The sequence below is a fragment of the Malassezia japonica genome, chromosome 7 (genome assembly GCF_029542785.1).
Source record: "Malassezia japonica chromosome 7, complete sequence".
Lineage (NCBI taxonomy): Eukaryota > Fungi > Basidiomycota > Malasseziomycetes > Malasseziales > Malasseziaceae > Malassezia > Malassezia japonica.
Window position 1 is genome coordinate 382,839 of NC_083376.1, and position 25,003 is coordinate 407,841.

At 62.2% G+C, this 25,003-nt stretch overlaps 13 protein-coding genes across 13 annotated transcripts; 7 read left to right on the forward strand and 6 right to left on the reverse strand.

Moving 5' to 3' along the window:
• Window positions 1–57: 57 nt before the first annotated feature.
• MJAP1_003699 (uncharacterized protein) lies at window positions 58–795 on the forward strand (the record flags this gene model as incomplete). Its single annotated transcript, XM_060267625.1, has 5 exons — window positions 58–123; window positions 156–514; window positions 538–613; window positions 640–659; window positions 753–795. 5 exons carry the CDS (start codon window positions 58–60, stop codon window positions 793–795), a joined length of 564 nt encoding a protein of 187 aa, XP_060123608.1.
• Window positions 796–1,524: 729 nt separating this feature from the next.
• On the forward strand, window positions 1,525–4,198 carry SDH1 (succinate dehydrogenase; the record flags this gene model as incomplete). The annotated part of the gene is made up of 4 exons (XM_060267626.1): window positions 1,525–3,484; window positions 3,743–3,807; window positions 3,830–3,974; window positions 4,002–4,198. The coding sequence occupies 4 exons, from the start codon at window positions 1,525–1,527 to the stop codon at window positions 4,196–4,198; spliced, it is 2,367 nt and encodes a 788-aa protein (XP_060123609.1).
• Window positions 4,199–4,384: 186 nt separating this feature from the next.
• MJAP1_003701 (uncharacterized protein) lies at window positions 4,385–4,946 on the reverse strand (the record flags this gene model as incomplete). Its single annotated transcript, XM_060267627.1, has 3 exons — window positions 4,385–4,550; window positions 4,574–4,893; window positions 4,944–4,946. 3 exons carry the CDS (start codon window positions 4,944–4,946, stop codon window positions 4,385–4,387), a joined length of 489 nt encoding a protein of 162 aa, XP_060123610.1.
• Window positions 4,947–6,160: 1,214 nt separating this feature from the next.
• MJAP1_003702 (uncharacterized protein) lies at window positions 6,161–8,266 on the forward strand (the record flags this gene model as incomplete). Its single annotated transcript, XM_060267628.1, has 1 exon — window positions 6,161–8,266. The coding sequence occupies one exon, from the start codon at window positions 6,161–6,163 to the stop codon at window positions 8,264–8,266; it is 2,106 nt and encodes a 701-aa protein (XP_060123611.1).
• A 1,355-nt stretch (window positions 8,267–9,621) lies between these two features.
• Window positions 9,622–10,937, forward strand: MJAP1_003703 (uncharacterized protein; the record flags this gene model as incomplete). Its single annotated transcript, XM_060267629.1, has 2 exons — window positions 9,622–10,814; window positions 10,934–10,937. 2 exons carry the CDS (start codon window positions 9,622–9,624, stop codon window positions 10,935–10,937), a joined length of 1,197 nt encoding a protein of 398 aa, XP_060123612.1.
• Window positions 10,938–11,506: 569 nt separating this feature from the next.
• MJAP1_003704 (uncharacterized protein) lies at window positions 11,507–12,388 on the reverse strand (the record flags this gene model as incomplete). Its single annotated transcript, XM_060267630.1, has 1 exon — window positions 11,507–12,388. One exon carries the CDS (start codon window positions 12,386–12,388, stop codon window positions 11,507–11,509), a length of 882 nt encoding a protein of 293 aa, XP_060123613.1.
• A 64-nt stretch (window positions 12,389–12,452) lies between these two features.
• Window positions 12,453–13,085, forward strand: MJAP1_003705 (uncharacterized protein; the record flags this gene model as incomplete). Its single annotated transcript, XM_060267631.1, has 1 exon — window positions 12,453–13,085. The coding sequence occupies one exon, from the start codon at window positions 12,453–12,455 to the stop codon at window positions 13,083–13,085; it is 633 nt and encodes a 210-aa protein (XP_060123614.1).
• Window positions 13,086–13,102: 17 nt separating this feature from the next.
• On the reverse strand, window positions 13,103–13,572 carry MJAP1_003706 (uncharacterized protein; the record flags this gene model as incomplete). The annotated part of the gene is made up of 3 exons (XM_060267632.1): window positions 13,103–13,210; window positions 13,233–13,498; window positions 13,521–13,572. 3 exons carry the CDS (start codon window positions 13,570–13,572, stop codon window positions 13,103–13,105), a joined length of 426 nt encoding a protein of 141 aa, XP_060123615.1.
• A 37-nt stretch (window positions 13,573–13,609) lies between these two features.
• MJAP1_003707 (uncharacterized protein) lies at window positions 13,610–14,754 on the reverse strand (the record flags this gene model as incomplete). Its single annotated transcript, XM_060267633.1, has 3 exons — window positions 13,610–13,697; window positions 13,720–14,669; window positions 14,692–14,754. The coding sequence occupies 3 exons, from the start codon at window positions 14,752–14,754 to the stop codon at window positions 13,610–13,612; spliced, it is 1,101 nt and encodes a 366-aa protein (XP_060123616.1).
• Window positions 14,755–14,815: 61 nt separating this feature from the next.
• On the reverse strand, window positions 14,816–15,547 carry MJAP1_003708 (uncharacterized protein; the record flags this gene model as incomplete). The annotated part of the gene is made up of 1 exon (XM_060267634.1): window positions 14,816–15,547. One exon carries the CDS (start codon window positions 15,545–15,547, stop codon window positions 14,816–14,818), a length of 732 nt encoding a protein of 243 aa, XP_060123617.1.
• Window positions 15,548–15,716: 169 nt separating this feature from the next.
• MYO2 (Myosin type-2 heavy chain 1) lies at window positions 15,717–20,315 on the forward strand (the record flags this gene model as incomplete). Its single annotated transcript, XM_060267635.1, has 1 exon — window positions 15,717–20,315. One exon carries the CDS (start codon window positions 15,717–15,719, stop codon window positions 20,313–20,315), a length of 4,599 nt encoding a protein of 1,532 aa, XP_060123618.1.
• A 46-nt stretch (window positions 20,316–20,361) lies between these two features.
• MJAP1_003710 (uncharacterized protein) lies at window positions 20,362–23,943 on the reverse strand (the record flags this gene model as incomplete). Its single annotated transcript, XM_060267636.1, has 2 exons — window positions 20,362–23,649; window positions 23,680–23,943. The coding sequence occupies 2 exons, from the start codon at window positions 23,941–23,943 to the stop codon at window positions 20,362–20,364; spliced, it is 3,552 nt and encodes a 1,183-aa protein (XP_060123619.1).
• A 42-nt stretch (window positions 23,944–23,985) lies between these two features.
• Window positions 23,986–24,984, forward strand: MJAP1_003711 (uncharacterized protein; the record flags this gene model as incomplete). Its single annotated transcript, XM_060267637.1, has 1 exon — window positions 23,986–24,984. One exon carries the CDS (start codon window positions 23,986–23,988, stop codon window positions 24,982–24,984), a length of 999 nt encoding a protein of 332 aa, XP_060123620.1.
• Window positions 24,985–25,003: the final 19 nt, after the last annotated feature.

Sequence of the window (25,003 nt, forward strand, 5' to 3'; positions counted from 1 at the left end):
AGCAGGGCCGTGGGCCGCGGCTCGTCCAGAACGCTCGCCGCGCTTCGGTAGTCTAGAATGGGTGCTGTTCCGTCGAAGCAAGATAGCACGTCGCCTGCGACCGAGCCTATCGACAAGGTCGATGTAGGTACACTTTGTCAATCATACTAACGCAGCTCGGCAACACGCTGGCCAAGAAACTGAGCGAGGCGACGCCCGACCCCAAGGCGCCGACGCCGGATGCCAAGCGCCAGGAGACGCTCGACTCTGCGATCCAGGACAAGATCCACGAGGAGCTCAGTAAGCTGCGTAAGCAGGAGCAGGAGATGCAGAAGAAGATCGAGCTCGCCCTCGAGAAGGAAAACATCGAGCGCCAGGGCAAGCCTTGGTTCGGCAACGACAAGGGCCAGAGCAGCGAGCTGCTGCAGCAGGAGCTTGACCGCGTCAAGTCGCAGATCGAAAAGTACTACAAGCGTGACCTGAACTCGTTCCCGAGCCTGAAGGAGGCCCGCGACAAGGTCATTGCGTGCTACCGGTACGTTCCCTTCCCTAACGCAGCGCCGACAACAACCGGACGCTCGACTGCTGGCGCGAGGTCGATGCTTTCAAGCAGGCAATCAAGGGCGCGGAGAAGGTATGTGACGAGGAGCTGACAACTAGGAGCTGATGGCCGCGTGGAAGTAATCTGGTAGCTATAATACTGCCAACGCAACTGCAGCATCGAGAAGCACCGCAAGAGGACACGCAGCGGGGATCACCGATGCGCCATGCAGCGATGCGCACGAGGGTACGTGGCTCGATGCGGAGGAGCAATGAGGGGGTGGGGTGGTGTCAGGTCCACAATGACGCATCGGAATGCGTAAGAGTGTGCGGAATGGCATGCCGTATCGTACTGCATCGCGAAATACGCTTACACACGGAATCGCATCATCTCGCTACAACCCTTCCGAGGTGCCGAATCGCACGCAGATGCAGTGCATGCTGCAATGCCTTGCCATGTCAGAAGCAGCAGCGCACACCGGCCGCACGAGGCCGCGTACATCAGCACATGCAGGGAGCCACTACGTTCCTACACACACACACACATGTCAGTTCAGCCGGCCCACTAGTCTATTTCTGCTACAATCGCCCCGCCGCACCCAGCTCTGCGCGTTCTCCGCATGCCGCGGCGACTTTGGCGTGCGGCTCGCGCTCCAGCCACGCCCACGGTCCTCGGCCGAATCTGCTCGGAGATGCCCGGAAGGTGCGCGCTCCGCGCGCGCGTACCACGGCGAAGGGTGCGGCAGAGCGCGTCGTAGATCAGCATAGTACCCTCCTAGATTGCCATACTAGTTCCTGTACACTTTGCGCCGACGCTCCTCGCGCTTTCCCGCGTCGCGGGCCGGGCGCGTGTCGTCTGGGCCGCCCGGATCAGCAATACCCCGAATTTCATTGGCCGGCGCAAACCGGCAGGAAATTCCCCAATCCCCTCCCAGCCGCCCTTCTGTCTCGGCACCTGTAACGAGCACGCAGCAGGCCACCGACCCTTCGTTGTCGTCCTTCGCTATGATCGTTGGTAGTGCGCTTCTGCGCAACGTGACCCGCACGGCGGCTCACCGCGTGCCCTCTACTCCCCTTGCTCTGCGCGCCGGCTTCCACAGCACCGCGCGGGCTTCTCGTGTTGTGAACACGCAGCCTCTCAACGCCAAGGCGGTTCACTCGCAGGGTGGTGTGCCCGACCTGTCGAAGGGCTACCCCGTCATTGAGCACGAGTACGATGCTATTGTCGTCGGTGCCGGTGGTGCCGGTCTCCGTGCCGCTTTCGGTCTTGCCGAGGGTGGTCTCAAGACCGCCTGTATCACCAAGCTCTTCCCCACTCGTTCGCACACGGTCGCTGCGCAGGGTGGTATCAACGCCGCGCTCGGCAACATGACCGAGGATGACTGGCGCTGGCACATGTACGACACCGTCAAGGGTTCGGACTGGCTCGGTGACCAGGATGCCATCCACTACATGTGCCGCGAAGCGCCGAATACCGTTCTGGAGCTTGAGCACTACGGTCTTCCCTTCTCGCGTACCAAGGAGGGCAAGATCTACCAGCGTGCCTTTGGTGGTCAGTCGCTCGACTACGGCAAGGGTGGCCAGGCCTACCGCTGCGCCGCGGCTGCCGACCGTACCGGCCATGCGATGCTTCACACCCTCTACGGCCAGTCGCTCCGCCACAACACCAACTACTTCATCGAGTTCTTCGCCCTGGACCTCATCATGGAGGACGGTGAGTGTGTCGGTGTGATGGCCCTCAACCTCGAGGACGGTACCATCCACCGCTTCCGCGCCCACCAGACTGTGCTGGCCACGGGTGGTTACGGTAAGGCCTACTTCAGTGCCACGAGCGCCCACACCTGTACCGGTGACGGTCTCGCGATGGTTTCGCGTGCCGGCCTTCCCCTGCAGGACCTCGAGTTCGTGCAGTTCCACCCCACCGGTATCTACGGTGCCGGCTGCCTGATCACCGAGGGCTCGCGTGGTGAGGGTGGTTACCTCCTCAACTCGGAGGGTGAGCGTTTCATGGAGCGCTACGCGCCCACCGCCAAGGACCTTGCCTCGCGTGACGTCGTGTCGCGTTCCATGACCATGGAGATCCGCGACGGCCGCGGTGTCGGTCCCGAGAAGGACCACATCTACCTCCAGCTGTCGCACCTGCCCGCCTCGGTGCTGCACGAGCGTCTCCCCGGTATCTCGGAGACGGCCAGCATCTTTGCCGGTGTCGATGTGACCAAGGAGCCGATTCCCGTCCTGCCCACGGTGCACTACACCATGGGTGGTATTCCCACGCGTTACACCGGTGAGGTCATCACCGTGGACGAACAGGGCAACGACAAGGTTGTCCCCGGTCTCTACGCCGCCGGTGAGACGGCCTGTGTGTCGGTGCACGGTGCCAACCGTCTCGGTGCCAACTCGCTGCTCGACATTGTCGTGTTCGGCCGTGCTTGCGCCAACCACATCCGCGAGAACATGGAGCCGGGCAAGCCCCACAAGGAGCTCAAGGGCGACGGCGGTCAGCAGGCCATCGACGACCTCGACGCCGTCCGCAACGCTAGCGGCCCCCGCAGCACTGCCGACATCCGTCTCGACATGCAGCGCGTCATGCAGAGCGACGCTGCCGTCTTCCGTACCCAGTCGACGCTCGAGGAGGGTGTGGAGAAGATCGACAAGGTCGTGGCCGACTTCCCCAACGTCTCGGTCAAGGACCGCGGTATGATCTGGAACACGGATCTCACCGAGACCCTTGAGCTGCGCAACCTGCTCAGCAGCGCCACGCAGACCATGCACTCTGCCGAGGCCCGCAAGGAGTCGCGTGGTGCCCACGCCCGCGAGGACTTTACGGAGCGTGACGACGCCCACTGGATGAAGCACACCCTCTCGTGGTTCGACGAGACCAACAACAAGGTCGACCTCAAGTACCGCCGCGTCATCGACACGACCCTCGACGAGAGCGAGTGCAAGCCCGTGCCGCCGTTCAAGCGTAGCTACTAAGCACCCTGGCATAGTGAGGACGTAGCGGAATCTTGTCCTGTACCACGTGATCGCGTGGAGGGTGTCAATCGCCAGTGGCGCATCGCAGCGAGCGAGGGATAGGAGCATGTCGGGCATTTGTCGAACGAGGTACGGTGTGCGAAGCTGACATACAGGCTGCAAGAGGAGCGTAAGCAGTGGCGTCGCGATCATCCATTTGTGTGTATAGCCAGCGTATGCTGACCGCAGGGGTTTTATGCTCGCCCAGAAAAGGAGGCGGATGGCTCGCTGAACCTGCTCGTGTGGGAAGTCGGTATCCCAGGCAAGGCCAGTGTACGTCGATTTACACTTACAGCAGACTCCATGGGAGGGTGGAACGTACAAGCTCAAGATGTTCTTCCCGGAAGAGTACCCGTCCAAGCCGCCCAAGTGCAAGTTCACGCCGCCGCTCTTTCACCCAAACGTCTTTCCTTCAGGCACAGTCTGCCTCTCGATTCTAGGTACGTTATTTTTTTTATCTGACACAGATGAGGAAAAGAGCTGGAAGCCGGCAATTACCATCAAGCAGATCCTGCTGGGTGTCCAGGACTTGCTCAACGACCCGAACCCGGGCGACCCCGCCCAGGCCGACGCGTTCCACCTCTTCAAGCAGGACCGTGCCGCCTACGAGCGTCGCGTGCGCCAGATTGCGCGCGAGATGCAGGCGCAGGGCCAGCTTGCTTAGCCCATGCACGTTGTACCATAGGCGGAATATAGCACGCGTTGAAAAGGCATGGCATCGTCGAGTGACTGAAATACATTCGGCCAATACTAACATAACAACCAAGGCATGTTATCTACAGCCGAGCACCGCAATCGAGGCTTGTACACCGCAATCGAGGCATACACAACAGGGCGTGCACAGCAAGGCTTAGAGGCTCTCCATCTGCTGCACCACCTCGTCGAGCTCCCTCTTCGACTCCTGGTACTTCTCCTGGGCCTCTTCGTACTTCTGCTCCCATTGGTCGCGCTCCTGCTCGGCACCCTGGATCTGGCGCTCGAGCTGCTCGGCACGCACGTCGGTCTGGCGGAGCCTGCTGTCAGTAGGGAGGAAACATACTGCTCGGTGGTCTCCTTGAGGTTCTTCTCGGCGGCGTCGAGCTGCTCCTCCAGCATGTCGATACGGCGCTGAAGGATGTCCACGTTGGACTTGTGGCTCTCGCCCTCCTCCTTGCCGACCTTGGCCTCGGACAGCTTCGACTCGGCAGACTCAAGGTCGCCCTCGAGGATCGAAAGCTTGTGCTGCAGGCTCGCAATCTCCTGCTCCTTGGACAGATTGTCCTGCTCGAGCTCCTTGTTCTTCTGCTCGGCAGTCTCGGCACGCTCAAGAGCAGTGTCGGCCTCCACGCGGAGCGAGTTCAGCTTCTCCTTAATACGATCCTGAAGTGGGGGGTTAGCCTCTGCACATGATATGGCACTTAAGCACGTACCATTCTGCTCAAGCCAGTGTTACTTGGTCGACGACCGCGCCACGCCGGTCGCGCCGGGCGCCCACGCACTCGTGTCACTCACGTGACGTGCCCGCGACGCGTGGCACTCTGGCCGCTGGCACAAAGGAGCGCGCGTCTCGCACGCGCTCCGCCGCACGCGGATGGGTGACAGGATTTGCGCGGCGGGGAAATACTCTATGGCCTCTAAATGCCTTGGTGTTTTTGTTATGATTTTTGTTTGGGACATGCCGGCGAGCGATCGAGCATGACCCTTCCTGACCTGATTAAACCTGAATTTGCTTGTCCGGAGACCCGCGCCGCAGGCACGCCCGGTACGCCATGAGACGTCATTGGCCTTGCCGCAGTCAGCTGCTCACATTCGGTATACACAAACGACGTCATAAAGGGTTTTGCGAGGGATCATGTGTAGGGTCCCCATCGTACCTGCATTAGGCAAAGGTAGTGTGACCCGCTGACTAAACCAAAACGGCGCTAACCCCGCACCATGGTCGTCCGAGAGGGAGAGGAGCGCGGAGAGCAGTGTTCTAATGCGCCAGGTCGTGGATAGCTCAATGACAATGCGTTCACTCTTGCTCTATTTTTTTGGCATCGAATAAGCTTGGCATGATGCGCGCCGCTACACCGGGTCGCACTTTGGGGGACTCCGGGGTTAGTCCACCCTTGGGCCGCGAGCCAGCCAAATTTTCGATGGACAATTGCCACGTGACAAAAGCGGACCTACTGGCACGATTTCCGAAGCGAGCCGACGTAATACCTGCATCGTACTTGCAGGAATTGACTAAATCCAGGCACTTGGGCGGTGGCTGCCCTTTCTATGATGCAAGCTTTTCGATGATTGGTCCAAAAGAACGAGGTATTCGTGCACTGTCCAGGTAAAACACCTATTTCCACGCGTGGCCTAACAAAAATCCCCGGCGGAATAAGGACCCGGGCAAAGCGGGGTGCGGTGGCTCTACGCGAAAGCCGTTTTCCATCTTGCGCCGTCGTGCAAGGCCACTCGTGGCGGCCTTGATTGACTTTAGGCTCCTTCTCTTCTTTCTCCTACTGTTGGGTAGCTCGTTGTTCGTGTTACCCAGAGCGCTACAAAGCAAGCCAAACGCGTACCGTGTTTAGTACTCCTATTTTGGGATCAGCTTAACCGCGTCGCGGTGTGCTGAGTGCCCTCTCCCTACACCACTTTCCTTATCGCCCCCACGATGTTGTTAGGGGCGGCTAACATCGCCAACCTGTTCCAGTCACAGGCGGCATCGCCTACGCCACAGGTACCCCCGGTACCCCCGGTACCGGGAACGGGTCCCTCGGAGGAGCGGAGACCCTCGCATGACGATATCCAAGTGACCCGGACGTTGGGCCACCGCCACGCCACTCGCTCGCGCACGCGCACCCGCTCGCGCGTTCACCTGCGTGGCGCGTACGAACGCGGAACACATGCACCAGCAGGTTGGTCGCGCTACTCCCCCGAGGAGCACCCTCTTGCGCCACACAACCTCGCAAAGCGTGGCTACCACACATTTACGTGTCTCCGCGTGCCTTTTCATGTGAACAAGCGCTACACCTTTGTGCGCGAGCTCGGTGTGGGTGCCTACGGGTGTGTGGCGCTCGCACACGACTCCGAGACCGACCAAGAAGTGGCGATCAAGAAAGTCGCTAATGTGTTTGGTCGCGAAGTGCTCACACGTCGTGCACTGCGTGAGGTGGCGACGCTGGAGTGCTTGGTCGGATGCTCGAATGTCACGGAACTCCTCGAGTTTGATACGAGCTTTGTTGAGTTTTCCGAGATCTATCTTGTGCTGCGCGCCAGCGATGCCGATCTTTCTCAAATTATTCGGTCGAACCAGACGCTGACGGAGGCGCACATTAAGTATTTTATGGTACAGCTTCTTCGTGCCATCCACTACATGCACAGCATTCACATCCTTCACCGCGATCTCAAGCCGGGCAACCTGCTCGTGAACGCGGACTGTACGTTGCGCGTGTGTGACTTTGGCATGGCGCGTGCCTTTGCGTGCCAGCCCTGCGAGCACAGCGCGATCAGCAAGGTCAAGGACCACCAAGGCTGCCGCCTTTCCGACTCGACCGGGACGCCCGATAGCGCTGGGTCGCAGAACTCTGATACCACCCTCGACGTGCGCAATGAGTATGCAGGACAATCCTCGCCACGCACGCTCGAAATTAATGGAAGTCGTCCGCCGTCGCCGTACGGTGCGTCTTCGCGTCAAGTCTCGTCGCGTTTCCCGTCGCCCAGCGTCACCGAGGACGAGGATCCGATGCTCAAGCAGATTGACACGTCGGGCCCGATCCAGTTCCCAGGTGGACCGCTGACCGAGTACGTTGCCACACGTTGGTACCGTGCCCCTGAGGTCATGCTTTGCTTCCGTGGCGGCTATGGCCCTGCTATGGACATGTGGAGCGTCGGATGCATCTTTGCCGAGCTGCTCGGTGGCAAACCGCTGTTTCCCGGCAAGGACTACATGGATCAGCTCGCATTGATCCGCAACGTGCTTGGATCGCCCTCCTCGCAGGTTATCGAGAAGATCGGCTCGCAGAAGGCGAAAGAGCACATGGAATCGCTTCCGCCTTGCGAGAAACAGTCCTGGTCGTCGCTCTTCCCCGACGCGCCTGAGCCGGCCATTGATCTTCTCTCGCGCATCCTGCACTGGGACCCCAGCAAGCGCATCAGCGCTGGCGAGGCCCTGGCACATCCATGGCTCAAGCGTTACCGCCAGGCGTCGTTCTCGGTCAAGTTCCCCGAGCCCTTTAGCCGCTTCCACGATGTGGAGCTGATCCGCACGCCCGGCGAGTTTAAAGAGGCTCTGGAGCACGAGAGCGCCCTGATCCGTGAGACGCAAGCTGCGCGCAAGGCCGAGTCGGACAAGCTTGCCGAGTCGGCTATGTCGGAAGACGAGCAGAAATCCCCTGGCCGATCCGACCAGGAGATGACCCACCCACCTTTTGCCACAAGCGCTTCCCCGAAGCACGAGTGGGGTGCGCATACGCGTCCCAGCAGCTCGCAGAGTGGAAGCACTTATGAGCCCAGTCTGGGCATGCAGCCATATGACTGGACGCCACCTTCGTCCTTTGACTCAGAGCCCGGGATGCCAGTGTACCTGGACCATACCGAGTCAGCGGCCAAGCATGTACAGGCGCCGCCTTTCTCCGATCACCAGCCCACGGAGCGTGTCAGGAGCGAACATATTGTAACCCCTCCGGAAGAGACACCGGATCAGAAAAAGGTCCAACGGAAGAAGTCGAGCGAGTTTTCTATCCTCAACCGAGCCCGTGCGTTGATGAGCTGGACATAGATTAATGTATATACCCTTCTAGGTTTTCATGTTGTTACTGGTATCCCTATACTACAAATGGCTCATCACCCTCGCTGAAAACTGGATTGCTGCTGCCGGGAATTGAAGATATTGTCCAGGCGCGAGATGCCCATGTTGGCTGTCTTGGGGCAGCCGTCCCGGTCCTTTTCTAGACGCGTGCATTCCGCACAGTAGTATGCATCAGAAACGCCGTGGTAGCCGCAGACAATGCAGCGGCCGCCGTAGGACCCAAAGTTGCACTCATCACAGATGTGCACCAGCGTCGCCGGGCGCACATACGAGTCACAAATAGGGCATTTTCCGTCGCACTTTTCGCACAGACGACCAATCGCGATTCCTGGCGTCTTTCGGCAGAGAAGCAAGTCGGGGTGGTGTCTGCGTTAGTCTCGCGGTACGTACTTGGACATGGCGGTGGCGCTCCGAATGTCGCGATCGAAGATATTGCCACGTGATGTCTCAACCTACCTTTGGATACGATTTGCAGCGAACGCTTACTATAGCCAATCAGAGACGCGCGGGGACCCTTTAGAGTGCCGTTTGAGGTCATTTTAGTGAGTAGCTCGACCAGACCACCTTCCCTGGGAAACCACGCACCGCTACTGGATTTGGGAGTAGTGGAGCATTGTGGCGGGAGATTCGACTTCCGGGTCAGACCGAGCTGCCTCCGTCAGGGACAATGCACGACAACTCGTTTGACCGAGAGGGCAAGAGCGACGACGATACCGAGCGCTCGCCCAAAAATCGCGGGCCGATGCGCCGGAACAGAGTCCATTTTGCTTGTACGTAAGGCTTGGCTTACCACCTAGGCACCGAATGTTATCGTCGGAAGCAAAAATGCAATCGCCAGATCCCATGCCAACACGTACGTACAAGATCTGCTGACCTAGTGCATTGCGCGACGGATTCCGGACCAGTGTCGCACCTTCCAACAAAACGATGGGTCGGGCGATTTGTCCTTCCGCCTCTCTCGTCTCGAGAGCGCAATTGTGGCGGGCCTCTCGGACTGCAGCCAGCGTATTGATACGCTGCACAAGGAAGTGATGGGAAGTGATAAGAGCGCGGACCGGTCGTTGGAGGGACTGCGCCGGCGTGGAGACTCTGTCCATGCGATCCGCGAGTCCGGCTCAAGGAGTGACGATGGCAGCGAGGACAACTTTGGGGAATTCGAAGCACACCTTAACCAAGAACCGCTGCCGGCGATGGTGCAGGCAGCTGGACAGATGCCCGGTAGTGCGCCCGTATCTTCTGCGCCTTCTTTCTGCCCTGTGGACTCGCGTGACATTCTCGACATGGAATCTGTGTCGCCAGCGATGCAAGAGAGCTTAGCAACGACCATGTACCCCCGGGAGGTGTCGAGGCGCTTGATTGAAGTGTATCTCGACACCATCAACTTGTATCGTCATCCGATCCCGTCGAACTTGGTGTGGGAGGCGTTTGATAAGTTCTACGGGAAAGGGGGCGTGGTCGATGCGGAGCATATTACCCAATTCGGTCTGCTGGCAGCCATCTGTTCGATCGCTACGCTGTATGTCGCGGTTTCTCGGCCCGAGCTGATTCCGGAGCTGTCCAAGAATGGAGCGTACGACGAGCTCGAAGCTTCGAAGCATCTGTGCAATGCCTCGCAGATTGCATGCTTCACAGCGCAAAACATGTGCAAAGAGGATATATACACCGTCCTCACGTTTACGCTCCTCTCGCGTCTGCACTTTGTGCGCGGCCGGATTGAGCTTGCGTGGAATGCGACGGTGAACTCGGTGCGTGTTGCATTCGCACTCGGGATCCACCGCGATGGCGAGTCGCTTGGCCTGGACCCCGAAACGACCGAGCGTCGCCGGATTGTGTGGTCGTTGGTGTATCCTATGGAACGCATTAATTCGCTCGGCTTCGGCCGTCCGATGATCATCAGCGATGCCTTCTGTGACACCCGCCCTCCGCAGCTGAGCGCAAGCGAAGTTGAAGTGCCAGAGCCTCTGCGACCGTTGTTTGCCAACGTGCGCCCTCCTAATGTGCTCTTGATCAACAATCTCCGCAGCCGCCTCGCCTACTTTATTGGTGATTTGGCGTTCGAGGTGCAGAACGTCAACAAGGTGGTGTCCTATTCGCGCATTCTGCAGATTCACGTGGCCTTTAATCACTTTGTGATGGACGAGCTGCCCTTCTACTTCCGAATCCGACTTGGCAACGACGAGCTCGTCCAGAACACACACTGCGACAACTTCTATCCGCACATTAAGGTCCAACGCTACCAGCTCTGGCTCGACTTTAACTTCTTTATTCTGTCACTGCACTGTCCCTACTTGGTACGCTACAACGCTCGTTCGCGCGAAAAGTATGAAACGTCCTACGAAGCATGTCTCGAGGCGGTGAAGCTCAACCTTGCTCTCCGCCGCGAACTCCTTTACGATGACTCACTGCCCCAACGCTATCGCGACAGTATGGCCGGCTTCCGCTGGTTCAACACGGTTGTCGTTGCGGGTTTTATTCTGCTCAAAGGGCCCACGCAGAGCGATGCGGCGCTCCTGACGCAGTACATGAACGAATTTATGGAATGGCGTGCCAACCACCGTGGTATGCAGCGCAACCAAGATCTCAACAGAGAGATCGACATTGTTCGAGCCTTCCTCGAGCAATCGAAGCTATCGGCAGATGATTCCCATGGCGATCCGTCCGAGACGCCTACCAGCACCTCTTCCGATGGGGTGCATCCCAAACGTCAGCGGCTCAGCGCGACTGAAAACCGCGGTCCGTTCTCGGTGAGTTCGCTCGTTTCCGATGCTCCCCCAACGACTTCCCAACCAATGACCGAGTTTGCGGGAGTCGATGTGAATGCCTGGCGCCAACCTTCGCACTTTTTAATGCCAGGCTCAGACGCATCGACTGCAAACGAGCTTCCCTGGTCTCAACCGGGGGAGTCTGCTCGCAACTCCATGTCAGGGACGGCGGGTGCCCCTCCCAACATGCTCAACTCGATGGGCGTGGGCGGCGCATCCCACATACCTTACACCTCCCCACTCATTCCGAACGCTGCCGGTGGCGCTACGAACTTGAACAACATGTACGGCATGCCGATGATTACCCCCAACGTTGGTCTGAATCCGCAAACCCTCATGCCGGTTTGGCCGATGAATGCGGCGGGCACAATGCCCGCAGCGAACAATATGCCGAACGATGTGCAACGTAGCCAGGATACCCAGCAATTGCTGGACCTTTGGTAGAAGATTATGTACTTTGTTGACTCGCTTCTGCCGCTTTGCGCTGCAGCACCTGAAGCGCTTTGGTGCGTGCGAGCAAAAGTCGCTCGGCACGATCCAACGTCAGATCAGCGTAGGGATCCGGGGGCGGGGGTTCCTGGTCGGGATGCCGCGCCCGCGCAAGGCGCCGGTCGAGCGCCTGGAGCTGCGTGCGCTTCTCACGCACCGTCTCGTCTTGGAGGTAGTGCTGCAAGGCGGCCCGTGCGACGTTGGTAATGTGATCGAAGCGCGCCGGACCCAGCAGCTGCCCGCCGTACCAGCGGCTGACGACAACCAATACATCGCTCGCGCCGAGCTCGCGAATGACACGCATAATCTTTTCGGCGCCGTACGCCTCGCCGTCGTCTTCCTGGCCGTGCTCCATCCCGAAATCGCTCGGGCCTCCGAGGCCCGTGCGTCCCGGCTTGAGCTGGAGCACGCGGTAGGCGTACATATCGTGTGTGCTCCCCCGGCGATTCGGCGCCGAGTGCTGAAACTGGGGAGGGAGCATGCCCACGGGAATCGAGGGATGCACGACGCGCGTCAGATTATCGAGCAACGCCGCAATCTTAGTCGGCGACGCAGTCGTGAGCGGATATACGTAGCCGACAAACACCGAGCTGCGGTCCTCGATGCGCGCCGCTGCACACGTCGACGGGGGCGGTAGCTGCTCCGGATCCGCGCTTTCGCCGGAGGAGGTGAGCCACATGGACAAGGATATCGACGGCTTGGCGCGCTTCGCCGGCAGCTCAACCGCATCGTGTGCTCTCTTTGCGCGCAGTGCACCACTCTCGGCGGTGTTGGTATCCTCTATCGCGTCTGTCGGCGCGTCCGACGCCCCCGCCACTGGCTTGGGAGCATGCTCGTGCATCGCGAGAAGCACGTGCCATTACGTCACGCGTCGCACAGACCCTCGGGCCCGCGCTTGCCTTACCATGTCGATGTCGATGCTCTTCCCCCGCGTGCGCCTGGGTGCGCAGACTACGCTGCGCAGTGTCGCGCCTGCGCGTCTGAGCGTGCGCCCCGCTGTTCGTGCGTACCGCACGCAGGCGGCTACCATGCCTGTGCAGAGTGGCCGCTTCATTGCGTCGGCTGGCCTCATGGCCGGCACCTCGGCGCTGCTGGCCGGTGCGTACACCTGGAGCATGCAGCCCGTTGCGTGCGAGGCACGTATCCAGAACCCGCCTCTGCCTGAGCCAAAGACCAAGGAGGAGGCCAAGAGCATCGTGAACCTGTACGAGCTCTCGTTTGGCACCGTGTGCGGCCTGTGCGCCGGTATCTTTATCAAGAAGGGTCTGAAGCTTGTCGCGATTCTGCTGGGTGGTACCTATGTACTTCTGCAGTACCTCGCCTCGCGCAGCTTTATCAAGGTGAACTGGTCGAGCATCGAGTCGGTGTACAACTCGTCGCTGAACGGCCTCGCGGGACCCGCCGATGCAGCCAGCGGCAAGGCGCAAAACTACCCCCTGGTGCGCATCTGGCGCCGCACGGTCAACTTCCTCACGGCCGACTTCCAGCAGCGCGCGACGTTCATCGCCGGTCTCGTCCTGGGTCTCCGCCTGGGATAAATAGAATACAGTAGCTACTAGAGTCGCGTAATTGCCTTGGAGTCGAGGGGCAAGCCGGTCTGGGGGTCGATGTTGTTCTTTTTCAGCAGCGCACGGTGCCGCCGCAAGCGCGCCTCGTCAAACGTCTGTGTGAGTAGAGCGACGTACAATGCCTTGCTGCTGCATCATCTGGTGCACCTCTTGCATCCCTGCTTCGTCGAGGCCGGCGCGCGAGTCGCCGTCGCGGATGTTGGCCTCGATATCAAAGAGCGAGCTCGAGAGCCCCACATTTGCCGCCGTGTTCCAGTCAAACACTTGGAGGGGGGCATAGGAGCCGAGCCACCGCGGCGAGATCCGCGCTAGCCCCGTGCGCAGCGACTCTTGCGACGACGGGGACAAGAGCGAGACGATGCGCTCACGCTGCCAGTACGCCACTATATCAGACAAGGCACATACCAATTAGGACGCAGAGCAACACAAAGCACGCTACCGACGAGTACAGATACATGGTGCGCCACCCGTCGTGGGGTGCCGAAACCTCCACATTACGCCATGCGGCTGTCGACGGCGGTCGGATCGTCGCCGGCGGCCTCGACGACGTGGCGGATAATGCGCTGGCGGTCGTGTGCGCCGCTGGGTGAGTAGAGACACGTACTTGTGAGGTCCCATGGTATGGAGCGTGACAAGGTTGCCGCCGAGACCCCGCGCCATAGCAAACGTCGTAGGATGCGCCTGCATATACTTTTCGAGGAACGCCGTCCCTTGGTCGAGGTCGCCGCGATAGAATGCGTCGACTGCGGCCGCATTGGCAAGCGACTGGTCGGCGTCGTCCGCGTACGCGTCGAGGACGTGGGTATGCGGCTCACGCACGAGGCGCGCGAGCGCCGCGTGGCCGTCGTACGCGTTTTTCGGCGCGTGGGACGCCGCGGCGACGAGCTCGTCGGCGGACGCGAGGCAGCCCATCTGTATATAGATACGTGCGAGGGTCAGCGCTGTCAGCGCGTCGCTCTCCACCAGCGGGCGGGGGAGGCGCTCAGACAGCGCGTCGGCGACCGATGCGGCCGCGTCGTATGCCTCGATCTCGGCGAGTGCCGACGCAAGAAGGAGGCCGACACGGACTCTGCGCCCGTTCCACACTGCGCTGTCGTGCGCAGCGGCGCGCTGGCAGTGTGCGTACCGCGCCCAGAGCATCTCGATGCCCCGCCGCTGCTGGCCGCAGGCAAAATAGGCTTGCGCGTAGAGCACCGTCAGTGCAAACGGCAGCTGCACCGTCAGCGGCTGCCCGTCGCCGTCGATCGACGCGTCGAGCACATGCCACACGCCCGTCATCTCCTTCTGCACGAGCGTAAAGAGGCGCAGTTTCCACAGCGCCGTCCAGCGCAGGTGCCACCATGCCAAGAGGTGTTCGAGATCCGCTTCGTTCACTTCGCCTTTCTCCGCCTGGATGCACTCGGCAGCCACCACCGCGACGCGGCGCCAGTGGTCCGCGTGGATCGCCTCGGCCGCCGCCTCCGCCGGCGCCGCGGATCCCCGTGGGAGCGCCTCGCTTCGCGTCCGTTTGTAGCTCGGCACATGGCGTGCGAGGAGCGCATTCAATGTATCCGACTGCATTAGCTAGCGCACGTACCGGCGGCAACTCGTCCAAGAGCGCCGCATGCTGCAGTGCGCGCACGGCCGGAGCGGCGGCCATCACGTCGCGCGACAAAAACATAAATCCTCGATAGCAAGCTATGGTATCTAGTGCGTCGTGATCACGAGGGCATGTCGACGCGCGCGCGTTTGGCCGTGTGCGCCGCGTCTGGGGCGTTGTTATTCGGCTCCAGGGTGGTATCGTCGTGTCGGTAGTGCGGCGTGTGCGCCGCGGCATGGGCGCCGTCGGCCGCAGCGGGCGACGGGCGTACTGGGTGCGATGGCGCCGCCGTCGGCGACGCACGTACTGGGTGCGCTGCTGCGTGGTCGTTGGATGTGCTGGCTTCAAAGAGGTGTCCGTGGCTCGGCGCGGGTGGCGCCGTCCGTGCCGCCCCCCCCTCGCTCTCCCACGCCGGCGGCTCGCGCTTGGCCGGCACGCTCTGTGCCTGAGCCGGGCGTGCGCCGGGTATATTCTGCGTAGGCGCATGCCCCGGCTCAGGCGCCTGGCTCGGCGAGCCCTTGGCGGTGCCCAGGCGGCTCCAAAAGTCGGCGTACGTTGCCGATTCGGCATTTTCCTGCCCCCGCTCCACCGACGGCGAGGAATTCAGGCCGCCCATCGCACCCACCCGTGCTTCGTGCGCCTTGCGGTCCTGGGGCGTCTTGGGCGCATTGCGCTGGCGCCGATAGTACAAATTTTCGACCTCGGACAGCGACTGCCGCGTCCACCCGTTTTCGATCTTGAATAGCGCGTACTGCAGCCGCATAGACAGCATGTTTTTCCAGCCCAGCGCACGCTGGCGCTCGGCGTGCGCCTGGCGCTTGGACTTCCCCCCCGGCGGCGTCTCGTGGGACATGCGGTTCAGAGGAGCCTTCTCCACACACGACGCGGTATCACGTGCTGGTCACGTGGATATGCAGGGGATGGGAGGGCGTCGCCCCTAGCGGTCCCTGCGAGGTGCGTCTTTTGTTCCGCGACTCGCCTGTGCTGGACCGCAGGTGTATCGAGAGACCTACACTGCGGCTATGGCGGTGCCTACTTCCAAGCCGCTCGACGCATACGTGTCCGGGAGCAAGGCATGGTTCCCCGATGCGACCGCTGGGTGGGTCAGCGCGACACAGTCGGCTGACCCGGTGCTGGATGCGTCCGGGAATGTCACGCTGACCTTTGTTCTGGACGAGTCTGGGGAGGAGCAGGTGGTGAATGTGACGGCCGCTGCGCTTGAAAAGAGCGGAGTGGATGCGCTCCCTCCCCTCCGCAACCCTCCTTTGCTAGAGGCGGCCGACGATCTGACGAGTTTGAGTCACCTGAACGAGGCGTCGGTGTTGCACACGATTCTGAACCGTTACCAGCAGCGCACGATCTACACCTACTCGGGTATCGTGCTGATCGCTGTGAATCCTTTCTTTAACCTGAATCTGTACAGTCCCGAGATTATCCAGGCGTACGCCGGGCGCCGGAAAGGCGAGCTCGAGCCCCACCTGTTCGCCGTCGCCGAGGACGCGTACCGCTGCATGATCCGCGACAGGAAGAACCAGACGATCGTGGTCAGCGGCGAGAGCGGTGCCGGCAAGACCATGTCGGCCAAGTACATCATGCGCTACTTTGCCACGGTCGAGGACCCCGAGCGTCCACAGGCGCGCCGCGCGTCCAAGGATTCCGGCGGGATGAGCGCAACAGAGATGGCGATTCTCGCGACAAACCCGATCATGGAGGCGTTTGGTAACGCCAAGACGACGCGCAACGACAACTCGTCGCGTTTCGGCAAATACCTCGAGATCATCTTTGACCAGAACCAAGAGATTGCCGGCGCGCGCATGCGCACCTATCTCCTGGAGCGCTCGCGTCTCGTGTATCAGCCCGAGGTGGAACGCAACTACCACATCTTTTATCAGCTGTGTGCCGGCGCCTCGGACGAACTCAAGACGGCGCTGCGCATCGGCCCAGCCTCCTCGTTCAACTACCTGAACCAGGGTGGCGAGGCGAATCTCGCGATCCAGGGCGTGGACGATGCGGAAGAGTTTGCTGCTACGCAAAAGGCCCTCGGCACGGTCGGCATGGACGCCGCCGCGCAGGCGCACATCTTCCAGCTGCTTGCTGCGCTGCTGCACCTCGGCAACATTGCGGTGAGCGCGACGCGCAACGACGCCAACATTGCGCCGGAAGACGAGAGCCTGGTCTTTGCCGCGCAGCTCCTCGGCATTGACGCGGCCGAGCTGCGCAAATGGACGCTGAAGCGCCAGATGCAGATGCGTGGCGAAAAGATCGTGTCGAACCTGTCGCAGGCGCAGGCCGTCGCCGTGCGCGACTCGGTCGCGAAGTACGTGTACACGTGCCTCTTTGACTGGCTCGTGGTGCAGATGAACAAGTCGCTCGCGCCTGCCGAGGCGCTCGCGCACGAGTCGATGATCGGTGTGCTGGACATTTACGGCTTCGAGTGCTTCAAGGTGAACTCGTACGAGCAGTTCTGCATCAACTATGCGAATGAGCGCCTGCAGCACGAGTTCAACCGCCACGTCTTTAAGCTCGAGCAGGAGGAGTACGTCGCCGAGCAGATCCCGTGGGAGTTTATCAGCTTCTCGGACAACCAGCCGTGCATCGACATGATCCAGAGCAAGTTTGGTATGCTGTCGCTCCTCGACGAGGAGTCGCGTCTGCCGTCCGGCACGGACAGCGGCTTTTTGCAAAAGGTCTACACGCAGCTCCAGAGCAAGAAGGAGTTTGAGCCGTTCCTGGCCAAGCCGCGTTTCGGCGCGCAGTCCGCGTTTACGGTGCGCCACTACGCGCTGGACGTCACCTACGAGGTCGAGGGCTTCAACGAGAAGAACAAGGACACAGTGCCGGACGAGCTCCTCGCGCTCCTCTCGGGCTCCAGCAACGCGTTCCTGAGCCAGGTGCTCGCGAGCCGCGCCGACGACGCGGCTGCTGCGCCGGCCCCGGCAGCGGCCGCGCCAGGCCGCAAGGCCGCGCCGCCGGCCAAGAAGCCGACGCTCGGCTCGCAGTTCAAGTCGTCGCTCGGCGCACTGATGGACACGATCAACAGCACCGAAGTGCACTACATCCGTTGCATCAAGCCGAACGACGTCAAGGTCGCGTGGGAGGTCGAGCCGCAAAACGTCCTCGGCCAGCTGCGTGCGTGCGGTGTCTTGGAGACGATCCGCATCAGCTGTGCGGGCTACCCGTCGCGCTGGACGTTTGCCGACTTTGTCGAACGCTACTACCTCGTGACGCACTCCAAGCACTGGGACATGAGCTCGATGGAAAAGGTCGCAGACCTCGCGAAGCACATCCTCTCGACGACGCTCGAGCCGGCCATGTACCACGTCGGTCTCACCAAGATCTTTTTCCGCGCAGGCGTCCTTGCGTCGTTTGAGCAGATGCGCCGCAACGTGCTCAACAACCGCACGCGCCAGATCCAGACGGCGTGGCGCCGGCACAGCGCGCAGCAGCGCTACACGACGCTGCAACGCGGCGTGAGCGAGCTGCAGAACCACGGCCGCCGCGTCCTCGCGCAGCGCCGCTACACCGCGGCGCGCAACGAGCGTGCGGCGCTCTTGCTGCAGACGGTGCTGCGTGCGCGCGTGCACCGCCAGCGCTTCCTTAGCATGCGCCACGCCGTGACGGCGCTCCAGACGGCGGTGCGTGCGAAGCAGGCGCGGGTGCGCGCCATCGAGACGCAGCAGGCGAACGATGCCATCGGCCTGCAGCGCCTGATCCGTGGTGCACTTGTGCGCCGAGCGCTGGGCCAGCGCCGCAAGCATGTCACGACGATCCAGTCGCTGTACCGCCGCCGCCTGGCGCGCCGCGAGCTGCAGTCGCGCCGCACCGATGCGCGCAGCGCGACGCACCTCAAAGAGGTGTCGTACCGCCTCGAGAACAAGGTCGTGGACCTCACGCAGAGCCTGCAGTCGCGCACGAAGGAGAACCGCGAGCTGCGTGCGACGCTCCAGGACCTCGAGAGCCAGCTGTCCACCTGGCAGAACCGGCACGAGGAGCTCGACGCGCGCGCGCGCGGCCTCCAGGAGGAGGTCGAGCGCCCGTCTGTGCCGGCCGACCAGCACGAGCAGATGGCGCAAGAGCGCCTCACGCTCGTCGCGCAGCTCGAGCAGGCGCAGCGCCGCATTGCCGAGCTCGAGCACGAGATCAGTGTGCTGCAGCACCAGCTGCAGACGCGTGCGTCGGAGGAAGGCGAGCGTGCGCCCGACTCGGTCGTGCAGTCGCTGCGCAGCGAGATTGCGACGCTGCGCGAGCAGCTCGGCCGTGCGAATGCGATGAACGCCAAGAACGGCGGCACGGTGCCGCTCGCCTCGGCCGCCGCACGTGGCCGCAGCAGCGAAGGCAGCGACCACGCGCTGCCTCCCCTGCCCGACGCGGCCGAAGAGGCGCAGGAAGAGCTGCTGGACGAGCCCGAAGTGCCCGCGGAAGAGATCATCGAGCTGCTCGAGAACGAGGTGCAGCTCGACGAGGACGTGCTCGAGGGTCTGATCCGCTACCTCAAGGTGCCTGCGCCCTCGCTGCAGAACCCGCCGTCGATGAAGGAGGTGCTGTTCCCTGCGCACCTCATCTCGTTGGTGACCAACGAGATGTGGAAGTATGGGCTGGTGCGCGAGTCGGAGCGTTTCCTGGCGAATGTCATGCAGACCATCCAGCAGCATGTGATGGACTTCCACGGGGACGACGCGGTGATCCCCGGCATCTTTTGGCTGAGCAATGTGCACGAGATTTTGTCGTTTGTGTGCATTGCCGAGAGCGACATGCTCCAGGGTGTCGGCCCCGGCCTCGACGGATCCGCGCGTGAGTTTGAGTGGGGCGACTACGAGCGCCTGGTGACCATTGTGAAGCACGACTTGGACTCGCTCGAGTACAATATCTACCACACGTGGATGCAGCAGTCCAAGAAGCAGCTGAACAAGATGGTCGTTCCTGCGCTGGTCGAGTCGCAGTCGCTGCCTGGCTTTATCACGAACGACTCGGGCGGCCGTCTGCTGAACCGTTTGCTCGCCGGCAACAACGCGCCGACGTATACGATGGACGATATTCTCGCGCTTCTGAACAAGACGTGGAAGTGTCTCAAGAGCTACTATGTCGAGCCGAGTGTCACGCAGCAGGTCATCACCGAGCTGCTCAAGATGATTGGCGTGACGTCGTTCAACGATCTCTTGATGCGCCGCAACTTTTGCTCGTGGAAGCGCGCAATGCAGATCCAGTACAACATCACGCGCCTCGAGGAGTGGTGCAAGTCGCACGACATGCCCGAAGGCTCGCTCCAGCTCGAGCACCTTTTGCAGGCCACCAAGCTCCTGCAGCTCAAAAAGGCGACGATGGGCGACATTGACATTATCTACGACGTCTGCTGGATGCTCACCCCCACGCAGATCCAGAAGCTGATCAGCCACTACCATGTGGCCGACTACGAGAACCCCATCTCGCCCGAGATCCTCAAGGCAGTCGCGAGCCGCGTCGTGCCAAACGACCGCAACGACCACCTGCTCCTTCCGCCAGAGGTCGACGAGGCAGGGCCGTACGAACTCCCGGTGCCCCGCGAAGTCACCGGCATCGAGACGTACTGCCCGGCGTATCTCAACGTCCCGCTCCTTCGGAACCTCGCAAGCAAAGTGGCCTAACGCGCGAATGGCTCCTTGTCCACAGAGAGATAGCGTGCTGTACATCCTACAAAGACATGGTCATGGTAAGGGTCGTCGCATGGACGCCCATCACGGGGGGGCCACCGCCATAGAGCCGCTGCAGCTGGTGCAGATAGGTCTGGCTGCTCTCCGCACTCGTCGAGGTCCCGGGCTCGGGCGCAGGCAGCGCCGTGAGCACCACCGAGGTGCTCGTCCCAGAATTGGTGCGGATCAGTTCGTTGAGAATCATGTACTGCGCGAGATTCGGCAGCTCGTTAAAGCTCAGCTGGTACGCATCGCCGCCCATCTCGTTAAACAGCGGAGGGACGCCCTGCCCACTCGCACGCGACGGGGGGCGCGACGGGCTCCCGGGCTCGCTGCCAGCGCGGCTGGGGCCCCGGCTGGTCGACTCGCGCCGCAGGGGGGGGTGCATGAGCAAGTGGCGTGTATCGCGCGAGTGCGAGCCGGCACGCGCCGACGTGCCAAAGCGCGAAGTGCGCGCGGGCGGCGTCTGCACGCTCTCGGCCAAGCCGGGCGACGCCGCGCGGCCGGGACGCACCATCGAGGGGGTCACGGTGCGCTGCGACGAGCTCAGCGTGCCGTACGACGCGGGCGTTGCGTCCGCCTCGGCGAGCGGCTGCTCGGGGCGCGCCGACTTGCGCCGCAGCAGATACTTGGGGTCCCAGTTGATCGCGAGGCTCGCGAGCTCGCTCTCGAGCTCGTCGTACTCCATCTCGTCAATGTCCGACTCGTTCATGTCGCTGTCCGAGTCGCCCGTACTCTGCGACCGCGGGTGCGCAAGGCCGAGGCGGATATTGTTGTAGTGGTAGTCGAGGTGCTCTGCCGGCAAGCTCACGCCAAACTGGCGCTGGCTGTGCCGCGCGCGCCGCACGGACGGCGCGCTCTGTTTGCGTGCGAGCTCGATCGGCTCCGAGCGCGGGACCGACGCGTGGTCCTGTGCCTGGCGTGCGGCGCACACACGTGCCCACCACGGGTCGTCGCTCAGTGCCTCGGTCACCTCGGCGTCGAGCGTGCGCTTCCCGAGCACGATCGCATCGTACCGCGGCACGCCGCCGGTCGACAGGCAAAACACGCGCAGCGACGCGGGGATACGTAGGTTGTCGAGGAGAGTACGCACGCGCGTGCGCTCCGACTCGATCTCTTCCTTGTGCTCGACAAAGACACTGACACGCAGCTTGTGCTGGTTCCATGTGCCGGTGAACGAGAGGATTGTGCCCAGCTGGAGCACCATGGTATAGGTATCCCACGTCGGCGCGTCGGCGTGCGAGTGGTTCGCGATCTGGATCGGCCACAGATCAATGTACTGGTCCTTGGCCGGGCGCTCGTAGTGCGCGACCTTGGACGGCCCTGGGAGGCGCATCGCGTCGAAGCCGTAGGCGACGGCGAGCGCCTTGTTCAGCGCGAGCGCATCCTCCAGAATGCCGACGTACGTCTCGCAGTTGATCGGCGTCTCTTTACGCGAGGTGTCAGTCGGGAGCGCGCGCACGTCGGGCGGGATGCTGCAGCTCGCCGTCCCGATCGGGCCCCGCGGCACGGTGCTCGGACGCTGCAGCTCGGCAGGGAATCCCAGCACAATGATATTCGGGCGCATGCCGCCGAGCCCGCACGACAGAATCAGGTTGCGTGCACCCTCGCGCTCGTTCGGCGCAATGACGACGTCGACAAACGACTTGACGCCGCTCACGTCCACGAGCTTGAGCCACGCAAGGTGCTGCTGCCGCAGCTCGGGCAGGCACGACTGGAACTCGCCTTTGAGGACGTGGCCAAGGACGTACAGCGCGCCCTTTTTGAGCGAGTTGCAAAAGATGATCAGGTTCCACTCGGTGCGGGGATTGTTCGCGAGGAGGAGGATCTGCGGCCGCCAGTACTTGACGTGGCCTTTGCGCTCGTCGAGGCGCAAGAGGTACTTGCGCACAAAGTGGTAAGTCACATTGTGCGAGACGTCGCCCCAGGGCTTGGGCGGGCACAGGACCTGGATCAGGATAAAGAGCAAGACGGTCACCGCGATGCAGACGCACGCGACGTAGGCATCCGTAAAGAGCATCGCGGCAAACGACACAATTGTCCCTGCGCCCGCCGTCCAAATGTTCCAGTACTGGAACGAAGGGCGAAACGAAGGTGCGCCGCCCGCTTTCAGTGCAAACGTCGCCGCGCAGAGCACGCCAAAGGTGAGGAGCGTCGTCATCGTGACGAGATGCGCGATCAAGTTGATCGAGTCGAGCAAGAGGACGAGCTGGCAGAGCGCGCACGTCGCGAGCACCGCGTAGGTCGGCACGTCGCCCGACGCGGTGCCTTGCGCAAACGGCGCGAGGATCGGCAAGAGGTCGTCGCGTGCGATCGCCTGCAGCACCTTGGCGCACGCCATGACGCCCATCAGCGCAGAGAAGGAGCACGAGGCGACCTCGCCGAGCACGACAATCACCGGCCAGAGCGACACGTCGCCCACAATGCCGACGTCGCGGTAGAGCGACTCGCGCGGGATCGTCGAGGCCATAATCACAAACGCGGCGACGTACACGCCAAACGTAAAGATCAGCGACCAGTTGGTGCCTTTCGGGATGCTCTTGCTCGGCTTGCGCAGGTCGCCCGACATGGACGCGCCCGCGAGGATGCCGCACACCGCCGGAAAGAGCACACCAAAGACCGAGCGCCAGTTTTCGCTCGCCGGCGTGGTCGACGAGCCGGCAGCGCCCGCAGTAAAGTGCGGCCACATGTTCTCTGCGAGTGTCGTCCAGGACCAGCCGGTGTAGTACAGGTCGCGTGCAGGGTCCTCAAACGGCTGTACAAACATGGCCGAGAGCGGCATGCTCGTCACTGCCACGCTCAGAATCACGGCCAGGAGGAGCGTCGCACGCGAAAAAAGCGACGAGCCAAAGAGGCACACGAGCGTGCAGAGCCACAGCACAATGGAGCCGTAGGTGTACAGGAACCAGCTGCCTTCGGGCAGGAAGCCGTGCCCGCGCGACTCGCCGAGCGCGCCAATGAGGCTCTCAACGCAGCCGAGCACGTTCATCGCCGCGTTGAATGCCTGGCCAAAGAAGAACACCAGGCCGATCGACCCGCCAAACTCGGGCCCGAGCGAGCGCGAAATGAGGTAGTACGCGCCGCCGCCACGCACCTGTCCGTTGGTGCTGATGGCGTTGAGCGAGAGGACCGTGAGCGTGTCCACCCCGTAGCTAATTACCAGCAAAAAGAGCGAGCCCAGCAAACCCGCCTGGCCCAGAATAAAGCCGAAACGCAGAAACAGAATGATACCGAGCACGTTGAGCGTCACAGGCATAAAGACGCCGTCCCACGTCCCCAGCTTGCGTGGCTGCCCGTCAGAATGCAGCATGCCAGGTACTTTGCGGTACCCTGCAGCGGTCTCGCGCCCCTCCTCGACCTCGGCGGGAACAGGCACGCCCTCGTCCGCGTCAGAGTTGCGGCGCGTCGGCGCGGCACTCGCCTCTGGACGCTTGGGCGACACGTCGATCTGCGCCTCTTCATCGTTCGGCGTAGACTGCTGTCCGGGTGCCGGCCCCTCTGATTCCTCGACCGTCTGCCGCTCGAGGAGCTTCTGCTCGAGCGACACGTAGTCAGCCTCGCCCGCCGATACGAAACGCGACATGGTCCTACCGTGGAGAGCGTTGCGCACGTGACTTTCGCCGCCATGGCGAACACGACAGTGCGCGGTGCGCTGACGATCCATGGCACCAATCCGCAGTTCCTGATCGAGCGCGTGGTGCGTGCGCGCATCTACGACTCGATGTACTGGAAGCAGGACTGCTTTGCGCTCACCGCCGAGTCGCTCGTCGACAAGGCCGCGGACCTGCAGTACGTGGGCGGCACCTACGGCATGCTGCGCCCCAGCCCGTTCCTGTGCCTCGTCTGCAAGCTGCTCCAGATCCAGCCGGAGCGGGAGATTGTGCTCGAGTACCTCGCGGCCGAGGACCTCAAGTACTTGCGCGCACTCGCAGCCATGTACATCCGCATGACCTTTCCCGCGATCGAGGTGTTTGAGCTGCTCGAGCCGCTCCTGAATGACTACCGAAAATTGCGGTACAGAGACACCGCGGGGCAGTACTCGCTCTCGCACATGGACGAGTTTGTGGACGACCTGCTAAAAGAGGAGCGCGTATGCGACTTGATCCTGCCGCGCCTCACGCGCCGCAGCGTGCTCGAAGAAAACGAGGGACTGCGGCCACGTACGTCGCGCCTCGAGGATGCACTCGTTCTCGGCGACGCACAGGGCCTTGACGAGGCGGACGATAGCGACGACAGCCTCGGCGCAGTTCGCCGCGAACGCGAAGCGCGGCGCGCACACGCGGACCAGACACGCGAGGCGCGGCGCAGACGCGAGGCCCATGCGCGGGGGTACGCGGTCGAAGAGGAGGAGTACGCGTCGCAGCAGTCGGAGGACGAGGAGGAGCGCCTCCGCGCGCTGTATATGCGCTCGCGCAGCGTGTCGCCTGATCGGGAAGATCGGGGGAGTGTGTCGCCCGATCGGAGTGTTTCGCCCGATCGCAGCATCTCGCCGGACCGCAGGAGTGTGTCGCCCGACCGCGCCATCTCGCCGGATCGGCGGAGCGTGTCGCCCGACCGTCGCAGTGTGTCGACCGACCGCGACATTTCGCCCGACCGCATGAGCATTTCGCCCGACCGTCAATAGATACCAGCCTATACCACCT